Genomic DNA, 17,462 nt, shown 5'->3' with positions numbered 1-17,462 from the left:
TTTCAGGACCATAAGGATCGTAGGCCAATTTTTGTGGTTTTGACGACATTTTTATGGTAAAAAGGGCTTGCAGATGCCAAAAAATTGATTTTTTTTTGTGAAATATCATTATTTTTATTTAAAAAAATCACACTTCTGGCTTATGGACAGTGTGGCAAGTGAATCTTCTCGTCAATCTGGCAACGACGCTAATGAATGAATGTCGGAACCAGTTTGTTTACATAAAGGCAGTATCATATGGAATCCGTACATATCAAATTTAGAACTGTAGACTATCCCAATCAAAATTAATAGGATTTTAAAGTTATGGGACAAATATGTCCCTTGGTCCTGAAAGGGCTACCCCAATCCACTGTTTTTTTAAAAATATAATATAATAATAATAATAACTTTATTTTTGTATACCGCAAATACCACAAAATAGTTCAGAGCGGTTCACAATGCAAGAGACTGTACATATACAGCGAAGATACAGAGAATTAATTGTCACAATATGCAGCGGAGATACATGGAATCAGTTATCACAATGTCGGGGACAGAGCGGTTCCGAGCGGTTAGCTCCCAATCCACAACAGAACATTGCCTCCATCCCAGGCTTTTTAATTTTTTCAGGGGTCTCTCATGAGGTACTTTGTCAAAAGGTTTCTGAAAATCTAGATACACTAAAATCAACCACCACTAAAATTTATCCACACCATTAAAGATATGAAGCAGATGCAAGCTGCTAAAAATCCTTTAAAGATGCTCCTGATCCATAAAATCTCATAGAACCTCACACCAGACATCACTTAACACAACCACTGACTCCCCCTTTACATGGCTCAGTTCAGTGATCTAAAACTCTTAAACACCTCAGTATTTATTAACTTTTGAGTAATTCTAAGTGAGGATGTTGGAACATTTCAACAGTTTTCATTCAAAGGGACAGGTTACAGTCTTTGAGCAGTAGTTTCCAAACCCTGGTCCTGGAGGCACTCCAGTCAGTCAGGTTGTCAGTATAACCACAATAAATATTCATGAAAGAGATTTGCATGCAGTGGAGGCAGTGCATGAAAATCTCTTTCATGAATATTCATTGAGGATATCCTGAAAACCTGTCTGGTTCAGGTGCCTCCAGGACCAGGTTTAAGAATTACTGCCTTAAGAGAATTACCTAAGAACACCAAATTGAGTATATGTCCTCTAGCACATGGAGGCTCTGGATAATCTGAAAAAGGTGATGTGGCCATAGCCATTAGAAAATCATCAACATTAGATAAATCATATCTTAAGCAATCTTCCAATTAAAATCAATGAAGAAAACAGCAGTGAGACATTAATGTTTTACAATTGCTAAAGATTCTAGAACTACTTGGAACTGCAGCTCTCCAGCATTCTCAGAACAATGCAGTCCATTCTCGTTATTTGTGGCACTATGGTTCCTGAAAATGTTTGTGAACTGTGAAATTGCTAATAATGAAACTTTGAATCTATGGGAAAATAGAGGCTAGGTTCCAGCAGTACATGTTAGCCCTCAAAACCGCGGAAAGTGAACAGTGAATCCTATTGGGAAAATAGGGTTAGGTTCCTCCATGGGGCAGTACTTGAAGTACTTGTAATTCACTCTCTGGACACTTGGGGGTCATATCTGGAAGCAAAGCCTGACTGCCGGGTGAAAATGAAAGCAAAAAAGCTGATTTTTTTTTTTAGTGCCAGTCTGCGAATACGCAAACACTGTAGAGCAAATAGGGAATATTGGTTGCAATTGATGCAACTGCGGATAGACAAAATCGCACATCGTGAATGCACAAAAAGCAAAAATGGATCATTTACTAGAGAATAATTTCTACAGAGCCACAAACCTTCCCAATTATCACTCAATTGTATTTCAATGCTGTAGAATAAAAAGTCTGTAAATATTATTAATAAGTTTCAAGTTCAAGTTTATTATAAATTTGATTAATTGCTTATTCAAAATTCTAAGCGATGAACATATCAGTAAAATTACAAAATTGAGGGAGCAGCAAAACAAAGAACTAAACCTTACAAAACATATTAAAGACTAACTTTACAAACATAATAAAACACGAGGAAAGGATGGGAAAAGAAATACAATTTGATTGATAGACGAGAAGACAAGACAAGACAAGAGGAAGGGAAAGAACAATGAATCTCAGAGAAATTATGGAATTGGAATGAAACTCCTAGTCAGGCTTTCTAATTATTAAATGCATCTTTAAAAAGAAAGCTTTTTAGTTTGCTCTTAAATTTATCCAAATTGTTGTCTTCCCTTAAGTAGATAGAGAAGGAATTCCATGTTTGAGGAGCTGTAACAGAAAAGATGAAGTGCCGCCATGTACATTTCTCCCTCGTCATTCGCGGGGGACCGCGAATGGCGAAAAACCGTGATTATCTGGCTCTGACCCAGCCCCACCTCCCTGCTGCCTTCCCGGCCTTACCTGGTGGTCCAGAGGGCTTTCGGGACAGGAGCGATCTTTCTACGCTCCTGCCCCATGCAGATCGCCATGAGGAAATGGCTGTAGGGAGTTCGCGACGTAGTCTCGAGAGACTACGGGAACTCACAGCAGCCATTTCCTCATGGCGATCTGCACGGGGCAGGAGCATAGGAAGATCGCTCCTGCCCCAAAAGCCCTCCAGACCACCAGGTAAGGCCGGGAAGGCAGCAGGGAGGAAAAAAATATGGGTTATTTTAAAATTAAGACCGCTTTTTTAATTTTCCCCCTCCCCAGAAAAAAATTGCGATTATATGAAACCGCAAATGGAAAAACCGCGAATGGGGAGGGGGAAGTGTATTAATAATTTTGAGTGAGGGGATAACTAGTAAATGTTGATCATTAGACCTCAGAAGTCTGGTTGAGGTATAGGGAGTCAATGATTTGTACCCTCCTCTCAGCATGTTCTCCCATATGTGACTAATACTCAGCCTTATAAAATGACAAAACAGCTCATTTAGTATCATTATAGTTGAATCTAATAGCCAGATTTCAGTCAAACAGAATATATCAGGATTTCACAGAGAACATTCATTAATCAATTTCAACAGCATCTTCTTTTCAGTGGATTATGAATCTCAGCTGATGCTATGGAAACATACCTCAGTGCAGAAGGCAATCTATTTATGTGGGAATGTGTGAGTGGCTGAATCACAGAAAAGTAGCCACAGTTGCTAATTACAAGAATAGAGAAAAACCAGTTAATTCATAATTTTAAATAAAGAAACATAAAATGAATAACATAAGAGATAGCAAACTTTTCCTACGAGCACCCTTTAGAGCCACCCCGAATGAGAAATTTAAAAGGGCATCACTGTTTTTCTTGCTCTTCAGCAAGCTACTGTGGTGAGCTGCTATCAGGTTGCCACCACAATTTCAAGCTTGCAGCTGTAAAAGCAACTGGACTTGAGTGGGTGGAGTGTAAAATCCTTGCCTTCCAGGTAGGCAATGCAGTGAATGGTTTAGAACAGGGGTGCCCACACTTTTGGGGCTTGCGAGCTACTTTTAAAATGACCAAGTCAAAATGATCTACCAACAATAAAATTTTAAAAAAATACTGTACGCATAGAATTGTCAATTATCATTCCTATTCCGGGGTTTTTTCAAAGAGGTCAAAGCAGATGACTCTATGCACTGTCACCTCAGTAATAACCATACAAAAATAGACAAATACCCACCCCCCTCCCTTTTTACTAAACCACGATAACAGTTTTTAGCGCAGGGAGCTGCGCTGAATGCCCAGCACTGCTCTCGACACTCATAGGCTCCCTGCGCTAAAAACCTCTATTGCGGTTTAGTAAAAGGGGACCATATTGTAAAATATAGACAGCAGATATAAATTCAGACACATTTTGATCACTAAATTTAAAATAAAATCATTTTTCCTACCTTGTCTGGTGATTTCATGAGTCTCTGGTTGCACTTTCTTCTTCTGACTGTGCATCCAATCTTTCTTCCCTTCTTTTAGCCTGTTTGCTTCCTCTCCTCCTGACTTCATTCCCCACCCCAAACGTTTTCTTCTTCTCTCCCTGCCCTCTCTTTCTTTCTCTCTTCATGCCCCTTTCTTTTTTCTGTTTCTCTTCTTTCCTTCTGTCTCCCTGCCTGCCCTCTTTCTCCCTCCCTGCCCTCCCCCAAGCCACTGCCACTGCCGCCGGATAACAGGCCCCCAAAGCCGCCCGCCGCCAGCCAAGCTCTCCTTGCTTCGGGCGCACCAGCATTCCTCTCCCCGACGTCAATTTTGCCTTCGGAGAGGAAGTTACGCTGGCCAGAACTTCCTCTCCGAGGCAGAATTGACGTCGGGGAGAGAAAGGCTGATCGGCCCAAGATCGACCTATTGGGAGAAATGCTGCCGGGTCCTGCCTTTGAGGAAACAGAAAGTAGGCAGGACCTGGCAGCAAGAAAAGCAAATCGCAAGCTTCACTGACCAGTCTCCCGCTTTAGCCCGTGAATGGGGCTCTAACATGTGCGTGCCAGCTTCCCTTCTCTCCCCCCCCCCTCCTGACATAACTTCCGGTTTCAGAGGAAAGAGAAGGGAAGCCAGTACAAGCGCACGTTAGCCCCCGGAGCATAAATTCTCCAAGCCGTTTTTTTTTTTTTTAATGCTGAGCAGCGGAGGCAGCAGCAGAATTCAGGAGCAGGCCAGTCAGGAGGGGAAAAAAGAGAAGGGAACCCGCTCTGCGATCGACTGGGGTCGCCTGAGCGAGCGACCTGTCGATCGCGATCGACGTGTTGGGCACCCCTGGTTTAGAAGCTCAACTCATATAACAAACATCAGTAATGCAGGGTTAGAACTCTGACAAAAGCTTCAACTTATAGTGCAAGTTATAGCAGAGAAAACATGCTACTTCCAGTGTACCTTTGTACTCTACTTCCAGTCACATCTACTTTCATGTGTCTTGTATAATTTCATTTATACCCAAGACTAATGTAGTACTGATGGTAATGATTGTATTAAGCAGGATATAAAGGGGGGCCTATAACCCAATATGTATGAGACACCCCTTGACCAGGAAACCTGAAAAACACCAGTATATATATGAAGTTGAATGATATAGAAATGCTTCAGAGTTACAATAAAATGAATATTGCTTGGTTAGATATTTGACCCAGTTATATCAAGTTTCAAGTTTTATTTAAAATTTGATAGATTGCTTAATCAAACTTCTAAGCGATGAACATAAATAAAATTTACGACATTCAAAGGATAAAATATATCAAACATACAATGGACCTTCAGGACTTACTGTGCCAAAGGGGAAGAAGGATAAGAAATACAATACAGTGGTACCTTGGATTACGAGCATAATCCGTTCCAGGAGCATGCTCGTAATCCAAAATGCTCATTTATCAAAGCGAGTTTCCCCATAGGAAATAATGGAAACTCGCTTTGATGCGTTCCCCCCCCCCCGAGAACCGTCATTGCTCCCCTGGAAGGGCCCCCCTGCGATCAGGCACCCCCCCTGCCTCGAACCTGCACCCCCCGCCACGATCCGACACACCCCCCCGACACGATTGGGCACCCCCCGCCATGATCCGACCCCCCCCGCCACGATCCGACATCCCCCCGACACAATTGGGCACCCCCCCCGCCGCTTCTTACCCTCACCTGGGCACTCTTGAAGATCGGCCTACTCGTCTGCTGCGCCTTGAGCATCTGAGCATGCTCAAGGCCTGCGAGTTCACGTTCACGTTCAGAACGTAAACTCGCAGGCCTTGAGCATGCTCAGATGCTCAAGGCCCAGCAGACGATTAGGCCGATCTTCAAGAGTGCCCAGATGAGGGTAAGAAGCGGCAGGGGGGGTGCCCAATTGTGTCGGGGGGATGTCGGATTGTGTCAGGGGGGTGCCCAATCGTGGCGGGGGGGTCAGATCGTGGCGGGGGGGTGCCCAATCGTGTCAGAAGGGGGTCGGATCGTGGCGGGGGGTGCCGGTTCGAGGCAGGGGGTGCCGGATCGCAGGGGGGGTGCCAGATTGCGGGGGGGGGGGGGGTGCTCGTAAATCAAGCCATGCTCGGTTTCCGAGGCACCGATTTTGCAAATGTTTTGCTCGTCTTGCAAAACACTCGCAAACCGGTGCACTCGTAAACCGAGGTACCACTGTATTTGATAGGAAAGAAAACAAATAGGGGAAAAACAACAGAATGGAGCCAAAGTTAGAGAGAACAGTTATAGGAAAATAAAGAGATTAGAATAAGGAATAAAAAGGGAGAAAGAGAAAAGCAAGGAAGAAAAGGCCTAATAGGTAGAGCTAAAGGTCAAAGGCATCTCTAAAAAGAAAGCATTTTAGGTTACTTTTAAATCTATCCAAGAAACGTTCCTCTCTTAAATGGATAGGAAGAGAGTTCCACGTTTGCGGTGCTGTAACTGAAAAGATGTATTGCTGGCGTGTGTTAATTATTTTTAGTGAAGGAACTATCAGTAAATGTTGATCATTGGATCTGACATAGGCGTCGGAACGAGGGAGCCATAGTCTCCCCAAAAACTGCCCGTCCTGTGGGGGATCCTGTGGGGGAACACTTCTTGGGAGGCTTGGAGCGGCATCTTGCTACCTGCCAGCGTGCCTACTGGTTGGCAGTGTCTGCCACGCTCCTTCACCGGCATCTACACCTCCCTCCCGCCACGTGTCTATCTTCAATTTTTTAGAAAAGCGCTGCGGTCCTGGTGTCTGCTCTCCACTGCGGCAAGCCCTAGAAGAAACAAGAAGTTGTCAGATAGGGCAGGCTGCAGTGGAGAGTGTCGTCTGCGGCAGCAACTCTAAAATGAATTAATAGATTCTTGGAGGGTATTACATGGTTTTGAGAAGGATTATACCCATGTATCTCGAGCACATGGTACACAATCTCGTATTGACTACATTTGGGTAATGGATTCGGTGTTTCAGAATTTGGTGCAGATGGATATAGGTCCTTATACAATTTCTGATCATGCATGGGTATATGCAAGGTGGCATAATGGTAGGGAGTCTCAAAGGATGTGGCGATGGGTGTTTCCGCTAGCACTATATAGGGACAAAAAATATAGAGAATGACTATTGAGTACATGGATAGATTATAAGAGGCATAATGCTCACACAGAAGAGGATCCTATTTTATTTTGGGAAGCGGCAAAGGCGGTCTTGAGAGGAGATACAATAAGTTATAGTTGTCATGTTAAAAAATCTCGGGATAGGGAAATTTTGCGTTTGGAGAGGGATATTGTAAAGGTTAGGAAGAAATATGGGCACTCGGGTGATTCAACGCTTAGACAGGAGTTGATGGAATACCAAATAACTCTCAATTCCCTTCTACATCAGCGAGCACATAAATCTATAGCTTATTATAAATTTCAACTGTATAAACAAGGGAATAAAAGGGGAAAACTATTAACCCGTTTGGTTTCATCTAGAATGGGCCCCAATAGGGTTAGAGCCTTGATAAATGAACAAGGGAAGCGGGTTATAACTGATCCGGAGCTAGGAGATATTTGTTTTCGCTATTACAAGTCTCTTTATGGCCCTCCGTTAGAAAGGGGATTATTAACAAATTCATATTTGGATGGGATAAAATTGCCCTGTATTTCTGAGTGATAGGGAGCATCTGAATGAGCCAATTACTCCAGAAGAAGTGTACTGGGCAATTGGGAATAGTCCTCTGCTGAAGGCGCCAGGTGAGGATGGCATGCGAGTAGATTTTTATAAACTTCTAAAAGAAGAGATTATCAATCCACTTGCTAGGATGTTTAACATCATGGTTGATGCAGAGGCTTTGTCTGATGGTATGAATACGGCACGAATTCTGATATTGCCTAAGCCGAATAAAGACCCTGAAAAAGCGGGATCATATCATCCTATTTCTTTATTGAATACGGAGGTTAAACTGTTAGCGAAGATTATGGCAAATAGGATGGCTTCTGTTTTGCCCTCCCTCATTCATGATGCCTAAGTGGGATTTGTGAAGGGAAGGAGAATTACTAAACATGTGAGAAAATTGTTACTATCTTTGGAACAGAGGGTGATGTATAATTTACCTTCGGTGCTGGTCAGTTTTGATGCTGAAAAGGCATTTGACAGGATACGATGGGATTTCCTATATGATACATTGAAAGTGTATGGTTTTGATGTTTTTTTTGTATCTGCGGTCCATGCTTTGTATGCGCTTCCACAAGCTAAATTGGTGTTAAAAGATTTTGAAACTGATAAGTTCTCTATTTACAGGGGGATAAGACAGGGTTGTCCGTTATCTCCATTATTATTTGTACTTACTTTAGACCCTCTTATTAGGGATATATATGCAATGTCATCTATACGAGGGATTGATATTGGAAACACAACTTTTAAACTTTCGGCTTTTGCAGATGATATTTAGTACACCTCACAGATCCTTTGTCTTCTTTATCGGCATTATTGGAATTGATTAAAGAATAAGGTGATTATGCAGGTTTCCGTATAAATTTAGGTAAATCTAAGGAGCTTGCGTCCTCTGTGGCGGTAAAGGCTTTATGGGGGTCGGAGTTTATGGGCACAAGGGCAATTTATGTATTTGGGGACAGTAATGACTATGTTGACTTCCCAATTATATCGTCTTAATGTTAATAGGCTTCAACAGAATATGAAAATATTGTTGGATACCTGGCAGATGTTGCCCCTTTCTTTAATGGGTTGCATCTGCTTGGTTAAGTTGTTTATCTTTCCTAAATGGTTGTATATGTTACAAACTTTGCCGTTATGTTTACTCAAGAAGGATTTAAAGATCTTTTATTAAAAATATTAATTACTCATTTCTGTTGGGCTGCTAAGAAACCTAAATTAAAGTTGACATATTTGCTGGGTAATTGGAATAGAGGGGGGTTGGGTTTACTGGATATGCAGATTTATAATTATGTGTGTTTACTTCGTCATTTGGGTGATTGGGTAAATGTGACAAGCATTTATACTCCACTTCAAATGGAACAGGAGTTTTTAGCTCCTTATGATAATATTTGCGTTACTACATAGTACGCGAAATGCGTTACCATCTCTTATTTGTTCAAGTGTTGTATTTAATACTTTACAGACGGTATGGCTTTGGTTTGTGCAATTATTGGGAGGGAATCCAATGGTTACTGATCTCTTGCCTTTGCAGGGTAATCCGGCTTTTTTTCTGTACTCTAGGGAGTATAGATTATGGGGTGCAAGAGGAATTTTAAGATTGGAACATATACTGGGAAATGAGGGGGAGCTATTGACTCATACTGAATTGTTGGCTAAGGTGGGGGAGACTTGGGGAGCGCAACTTGCATGTATACAAGTGGAACATTATGTGAGATCCCTTGACAGAGTACAGTTGAGTTTGCATTTGGGTGCTAGATTGAGAGAGTTGTTTGCTCAGGAGGAGGGGATGTCTCTTTCGGTGTCTTGTATTCATTCTATTTTGCAAAAATTACAACCAGACAAGGACTATCAGAAAATTTGGGAGATATGGGAGAAAGATTTACAGCTTCATTTGAGACATTGGGATGTTGCCCGTACTTTAAGAGCGACACCTGGGGTGACATCATGTTCATGGTTAAGAGAAATGTATTATAGGGTTACATTACGTGCCTATTATACACGAACACAATTGTTTTATACTGGAGGTCTTCCTACATCTTTATATCATAAATGTGGGAGGGAGAGTCATACATTAGGTCATGCATTTTGGTTTTGCCCCATAATTCACCATTTTTGGAAGCGAATAATAAATTATAGGTCAAAAATAATTGGAAGATCTTTGCGCTGTTCTCCTTCTGTCTTTATTTTGGATTTGCCAGAAGCTTTTGGCCATTTACCTAAAGGAAATAGGGCATTGTGTAGGAAAATGAGTCTCTTGGCTAGAAAATGTATACTTCAATATTGGATGATCCCTGATCCTCCAAGGTTTTGGCATTGGCGGAACCAATTACATCAGTTGGCCATTTGGGAAGCTAGAGATGCTGGAATTATAAGAAAGCAAAAGATGTTATTTATATAAATCTGGGATTCATATTTGCAAGATTTGCATCCTAAGGGCCGTAATGCGATTTTAAGTTGGATCTCTTAATTGGGCTTTTATTTAGTTAAATGAAGAGAGTATCATTGGGAAGAGAGTACTATTGGGTGGGGACAGGTGGGTGTGGAGAGGGACGGTAAAGGTTCAAACACATATAGATAAAGTGGGGGTTTATTGCAATTGGAATTTGTTTTTTATTATGTATATTATATTATTATAGTTGATGCATTATTGATGTGCTTTGATGTTGTATTTGTTGTATTTGATGATGTTTGCATCAATAAAAACTGTTTGAATCTAAAACGCAGCCTGTGGCCTCCCTTCGTGCTTTCCTTGTGCTGCGCTCCACCCACTAATGACACTACTTCCGTTTTCAACTTAGGTAGAGCACGGCACAAGGAAAGCATGAAGGGAGGTCACAAGCTGTGTTTTAGAAATGCTGCCACAGCCGACATTCCCCTGCCACAAAAACAGATGTGAGCAGAGGTTAAGGGGGAGGATATGCCGGACCAGGAAGCCCCTGGACTGTTTTTTTTAAAGGTAGAATGGGGGATGGGTTTCCAAGACGTGCTAGACTGGAGGTGGGGAGTGAAGGGGAAGCACTTATAGGGCCAGAAAGAGAGGGTACCAAAGAGAGAGATAGTGGGCAATATTGTGGAGGGAGAGAAAAGGAGAGTAGTTGGGCATGGGGTGCTGTGAAGGAAAGGGAAATGAGAATCTTGAAGGGAAGACAGTTAGAAAGAGGAAGAGATGATGGCCTGGGGGTGGTGTAGAGAGAGGGAGATATAAAGATTAGGAGAATAGGATAGTTGGAAAGGGAGAGATATGGCATGGGAGGGCAACTGGGAAGAGAAAGGGACTTGTGGATGGAAGGAGGGTGGGAAGGAGGGTGAAATGTTAGATATGGGGGTGGAAGGGAAAGAGATGGTGTACACGGGGAAAGGAAGAAAGGAGAATTATTGGACATGGTGATGGGAGAGGCGTGAGGTAAAGAGAGATAAGAGGGAGAAATGTTGGATATGGTAGTGGAGATGAAACAGTGGGACAGATGGAAATGGATGCAAGAGGGAGAAATGTTGGACATGGTGATAGAGGGAACGGAGAAAGAGATGTGGCATGGAGCTGGAGGGGGGGTGAGAGAAGCAGAGATGTTGGACATGGGGCTGATGGTCAGAGGCAAAAGATATTAAAGAACAGTACATATCATTCTGAATATCATATGCAGATGTTATAGCCAGTCCTATTAGCGCAATAAGCAGGTAGCCTAGGGTTGGTGCAGTAGACTGCAGAGAAGGGGACCCAACCCCATGAACCACTCTAACTAGTACACTTGTGGTGGAAAGTGTGAGCCCTCCAAAACCCACAAAAAAATACTACTGTACCTACATACACTGTAGGTGACACCTGCAGATATAAGGGCTATTGTTGTAGTATACAATAGGGTACAGTAGGCTTTTGGTGGGATTTGAAGGACTTCCAATACAATGTGTGGAGTAACAGTGAGATGTGTAACTGGGACCTTTTATGTGAAGTCCACTGTAGTGTTCCCTAGGGTACCCCACTGCTCTTTTGGGATGTTTGCGTGGCAAATCTACTAAAAATGCCCCCCCCCCCCCCCCCACACACACACACACACATACCTTAATGGCTTGTTTTGTCCTTTTTTTCCCTTGGGCATTTTTATTTAAAAAATGGTCCTAAAAGATTAGATGCACAGAGTTCAAAAATATCTACTAAATAGGCATTTTCACAATGAAAAGTTGAACATTTTTCTAGTTTGAAAAGGTCCATGTTCTCTACAGGATTTTTAGACGTTTTTCCTACGACTTCCAAAATTGGATTTAGGTGTCATATTGACAATTCCCTTGCCCATCTAAAAGCTGATAGTCACTTATCAATCCTCTCTCATAAAGCAGCATCCAATAACTCACAGCAGTAGCAGCTGTCATGGAAGGGAATTTTCGATAGGATGTCAAAGTCCAACTTTGGACACTTCCCACAGTAATGGGTTGGAATACTGAACATTGCAAAGGTTTATAAAAATGAACAATCATATTTGATATAGAGTCGTCATGCGATCAAAATCACATTGTTTTTAGTTTTTAAAGCAGTAAAATGTTTAAAAATACAGCTAAAATCACATGCATTCCAATGATGTCACCATGTTGCAGTGACATTATTGTGCGTTTCAGCCACAATAAAACAATTAGAATCACTAAAATAATATCAATTTAAATGCACATTTCTTGAAAAGAAATGATGTTTGAAGTTCAGCTCCTCTTGCTTACTGTAAACCGCAAGGGTCTACATGGTTTTGCATTATACAAGCGACGTGTTATGTTATGTAATGATAATATACATTATTTCACCTACTGTACTCACGTTTGAAAATGCAGAATCGGTCCTACATCTATCTGTTTGCCTTGTCAGTTTTCATTGAGGTATTTACTAATCTGTGTTCTTGCTATTATCTGTCCTCCCTGCCGAGCAGCACAAGCTAAATGTCAAGCCGCCCATAGGAATAGAATGGGCGACTAGGCATTTAGCTCATGCTGCTTGGCAGAGCAGTTTGATAAAAGGGAGGATAGATAATAGCATGGACACAGATTAGTAAATACCTCAATGAAAACTGACATGGCAAACAGATAAATAAATCAAACCTTACAGAAACACTGACAGCTCAGTTTCAAGGTTGAGTCCATGAAGGTCTCCAGATGGATAATAGAAAAATCTGGTATTCTTCAAAGGAGTGACCTTGTGTTATACTATGTTCCGCTAATGGTTTATCCTTGAGTTTTCTCTTGATGACACTTTTGTGCTCAATTATCCTTCTGTTAAACCCTCTCTTTGTTTTTCCAGTATAGAGGAGATTACAAGGACAGAAAGCCATATACAGTATACCACTCCTTTTGTTTTACAGTTAGAAAAATGTCTGATATCATATATTTCTCCTGTTTTAGGATGAATAATGGTCTTAATTTTGAAATTAATATTACAAACAGTGCAAGAACTGCACTGGAAATGTCCTGTTGGCAGTGTCCTGCTACTGCCTGGTCTCCTAAGTAGAGCCCTTAGAACCAACAACCTTAAGCTGTATTCTCTTTTCTAGAAAATCATCAATTCTTTATCAGAGAAATTATCCAAAGTTCATTCAATATGCCAATGATCTCTCAATATTCTTGCAATATCATTTGACATATGCCAAAAGAAGATGCCAATACGCTTTGTTTTTCAACTAAACCTTACAACCTTTACTAATTTGTATAGCAAATCGGTATTTGTTACTTGTTTGTCCCCTAAAGAAGGCATTCCAGATTGCAGTAACTGGGATCCTAGCCGGGGCCTTAACTTTGTTATTAAGCCTAGTAAATATACTGGGATTTTTTATACTAATGACTATTGGTTGATTTAAATATCTCACTTGCCTTTTCCATTTGCAGGAAACAGTCAAACATGAATCCTGTTGAGAAGGTCTGGAAGATCTTGAAGGCAAGATGCATGACTATACTGTCACAAACAAGGGGCAACTAATGGGGAGACTAATACAAGAATGGTTCCACAAGAACATCAAAAGGTGTGCAAGGAATATGACTAAAGGCATGCCAGATCATATAAAGGTAGTGATAAAGGCACATGGTAGATGAAGAAAGTATTGACATTACACTGACTGATATCCAAATTACACATTAAATTTGAGAAATGTTCTAACAATTGTTATGAATTTCATTTTAATGTACTAAACATGTTTTGTTAACTTTTGCAAAGAAACATCTGAGTCATTTCAATAAAAACAACTTATGTTATAAAATCCATAATAATTTGGCCAGCACTGTATATGATCCAGAGACAAAAAAAAAAAAAACAATCCAAAGCATGGAGACACAGTGGTTCCCTATATTTCAAGAAGTTCAAGACATAGAAATCATCAAGCAAGGTGTTAGCACCTGTCTTCTGGGACAAAGAGGGAATTTTGCTTGTAGATTACATGGAAAAGGGTGCAACCATCATGGCAAAGTACTATGTTACACTTCTCAAAAAACTGAAGCAGCAATTAGTCTCCAAATGTCGAGACATTGTTTCTTCAAGACAATGACGTTCCTCAAAAGGTGGCCATTATATAGCAAAAATTGTCAGATCTTCACTTTGAAGTTCTGAAACATCTGGCCTTATCATCTGATTTGGCCCCTTCGGACTCTTTCCTAACCTCAAGAAATACCTCAAGGAAAGAAAGTTTTCAAGCACAGAAGATGCCACAAAAGCTGCAGATGAGTGGTTTGCAGCACAACAAAAATAATTTTTCTTAGATGGGTTAAAGAAGTTAGAACAATGAAGTCATAAGTGTGTGGAGCTCAGTGGTGAATATGTAGAGTAAATATGTTTTTTAATCCTGTAGCTTGATGTTTTATTTACAAAGCCAAGGACTTATCACCACTCCCTCTTATAAAGAAATATAGGTGTATTCTTTTCTTTATAGAATGGGCTCCAAATAGGCTAATTCCTTTGCATCGAAATATTTTTCTTAGGTACTATAGTTAGATTATGAGGAAGAAAAGGAAGTGTCGTCGATGAGCTAGAAGGAAGCATAAACCCACGGCTCCCCAACCGCTGGAGTGGAAGCTGAATTGCTCTCTGGAGACGGCAGTATTTGAAAGAATTAAGATTGATCCTTTTTTAAATTCTCATTGATAATTGAAGATCTAGCCTACAAATGAGCAAGAAAAGACCCCTGACTTGAAGGAATATGCTTATTCGGGTAGCAGTCAAGTAAGACGAGAGGAGGAAAACATGGCGCTGGCCCCTGAAGAACTGGGCGGGGAGAGGACTGTAGAATTGGTTCTCTCAGTGGGGAATGAGAGTATATATTGCATGGAAGAGTTACGAGGATGGTTTCAGGAATTGAAAGCTGATATTGCAGCATTGAGAGATGGCGGATATAATTAAACTGGGTCAGCGTATGGAAGAAGTGGAACAACAAGTTGAGGAAGTTGCGGTACAATTGAACTTAACTGAAGATAAACACACGCTACAGGAAAAATAAGTAAATGAGTTAATGGATCACGTTGAAGAACTGGAAAATAGGGGTAGGAGACAAAATCTTTGTATAAAAGCCCTGCCTGATATGCCGGAATGTCATAATTGTAAAGAAGTAGTTCAAAAAATATTCTGGCTCAAGTTAAAATTGAAAAGCAGGCGGTCAAATTCATATTGATCGCACATATTGTGCATTAGGAACAAGGCCTATTCAATCTAAGGGCATTGTATTATGCTTTCATAATTATATACAAAAGGAAGAAATTTTGAATGCAGCATGGAAACAGGAGAAGATCCTATGGGACACATATGAACTATTCATATATGTGGATATTTCTCCCCTTAAGTTGAGAAGACGAAGGGAACTTGCACCCTTTACAGCAGAACTCAGAGAAGAACAGATTCGTTATAGATAGACATTTCCATTTGGATTACAATTTAATGCAAAGGGAGCTTCATACTGCATTTCAACTAAAGATGCAGCCCTTAAAACTTTTCAGTTCTTAGGATGGGGAAAAGAAAATCCCGTTGCAGGACAGGATAAAAAACAGCAACAAACAACTCAATCACTGAAATGACAACGGGTTGGAGCCGGTAGGGGCAGATTGCGTTCTGCCTTTAAAAAATAAGAAAACTATGATTGTTAATAATGAAAATAAGATTTCTTAATCTGCTATAAGAATGGCTAGATTATATGACATGAATACTAAAGGAGGAGTTTTGGGTAGAATTTATAGGTATGAGTCATGCTATTTTTAATAGTCTCTAGAAAAATAAATGGGGGTGGGGGAAATAAATAAAGAACACTCCAGCGGGGGAGGGGGGGCTTCCTGTGGAGAGATGTCTTTGAGACAAAGGATAGGGGAATTGGGTGAGGAGGTTGGGGAGAGGGGTTTTGGGGGAGAGATTGGGGAAGGTATGGATGGAATGGGTTGTGAGGTTTTATTTGTTCTAGGGTTGTGTGATTTTAAGTATGGATATGATGGGGGAGTGAAAAGTGTGAGTATGAATGGGATATCTAATGTTGTAAATGGTAGGTCAGAGGGTGGGGTAAAAGCAATTCTGAGATGTTTGAGTTGAATGTGGTAACTATCAATGCTAGAGGCCTGAATTATCCCTTTAAATGAAAATGTCTATTAAAGGAGGCATTGCGGTTGAAAGCATCAATATGCTTGATTCAAGAAACACATTTGAAGAAAAAACATCAGCATCTATTGAATACTAGGCATTTTCCTATTTATAAAGTAGCATCATATCCACTTAAGAAAATCTTGGGGGTGGCTACTATGATTTCAGGGAAAATCCAGGTCTCAGTTATAGAACACTATTGCCAGACATTGTTTCTTAAAATTCCCAGATTGGTAATTAAGTTTTTACAACAAAAAAATGTTTGATTACATTTGGCAAAGGCGCCCACCTAGAATTTCACAAGATTTTTTATTATGTCCTAGATTTAAAGGTGGGCTGGGGGTACAAGATCTATATAGATATTATATGGCTGCCCAATTGAAATCTATTGGAGAATGGTATGATTTGAAACCTAAAGGATGGATTCGGATATGTAGAAGTTACTTCTCTCAAAAGGAATAGGCTAATTTGTTATGGACACTATTGGAAAAAACCTATCAATTGAGAGAAGCTTATGCTGGCTTTTTATCTTTTTTTAAATTGATACCTCTATACACCTCTATATACATTTGCCACAGCCTGGAAAGAAACAATTCTTGAAGGATAGATTAGTAATGGAATAACTATATTGGGGGACTTATATGAAGCTGGATTGTTGAAGTCATTCTCTCAGTTGTGTTCGCAGTATTACCTTTCTTCTACTGATTTTTACATCGATTTATAAATCAGGCATTTATTATTCTCATCCCCTATTAAAGAATGGCTACAATGGCTCCTATTGCAGTGGGAAGAAATGTTGATAGATAATATGAATTAAAAAAATATTATTACTAAGTATTACGCAATGCTGCAAGGGAATCCTAGGGGGGTGTATAATCATAGAATTAAATGGGAAAGAAGCTTAGGGACTACCATCTCCCCAAAGGAATGGGAATTAATTTATAGGATAACACAATGTATATCAATATCAGCTTGTTCCATGACTCAGGACCAGCATAGGCAAAAACTCCTGCCCTCATCGTCTACAATTGAATTTCCTTCCTAGACTGGACAGATTAGTCCTTATGTCTTGAGGAATGCAACTGAGGAAATGCAGTATAATGCAAAATACTTTCAATGAGGTAGGAAGAATAGAAACTGCTGCACATGGGGGATGAGAGGAGAGAGGAAGAATTGTTGGACATAGAGTGGAGGTGAGAAAGGGAGAAATGCAAAAAAGAGGTGAGAGGGAGAAATCCTGCATATGTTGGAGGAGAGGGTGACAAGCATGGAGAAGAGAGAGGGAGAAATGTTGGACATAGGATGGTGGGCAGGGAGAGATGCTGCATG

The 17,462-nt window shown here is 40.6% G+C and overlaps 2 protein-coding genes across 2 annotated transcripts in view; one reads left to right on the top strand and one right to left on the bottom strand.

Moving 5' to 3' along the window:
* Positions 1-13,705, top strand: part of LOC117346065 — a 191,441-nt gene extending 177,736 nt beyond the window's left edge. The window contains exon 7 of the mRNA XM_033915358.1: positions 13,415-13,705. Within this exon, the coding sequence (XP_033771249.1) occupies positions 13,415-13,441 (27 nt within the window). The 3' untranslated portion in view covers positions 13,442-13,705. The remainder of the gene's footprint in view (positions 1-13,414) is intronic.
* PLPPR5 (phospholipid phosphatase related 5) overlaps positions 1-17,462 on the bottom strand; it is a 198,065-nt gene that overhangs the window by 91,558 nt on the left and 89,045 nt on the right. The window lies entirely within an intron of this gene.

The sequence above is a fragment of the Geotrypetes seraphini genome, chromosome 12, assembly GCF_902459505.1.
Source record: "Geotrypetes seraphini chromosome 12, aGeoSer1.1, whole genome shotgun sequence".
Classification (NCBI taxonomy): domain Eukaryota; kingdom Metazoa; phylum Chordata; class Amphibia; order Gymnophiona; family Dermophiidae; genus Geotrypetes; species Geotrypetes seraphini.
Note: the sequence above shows the minus strand (reverse complement) of the source record. Positions and strands in the feature narration are given on the sequence as shown.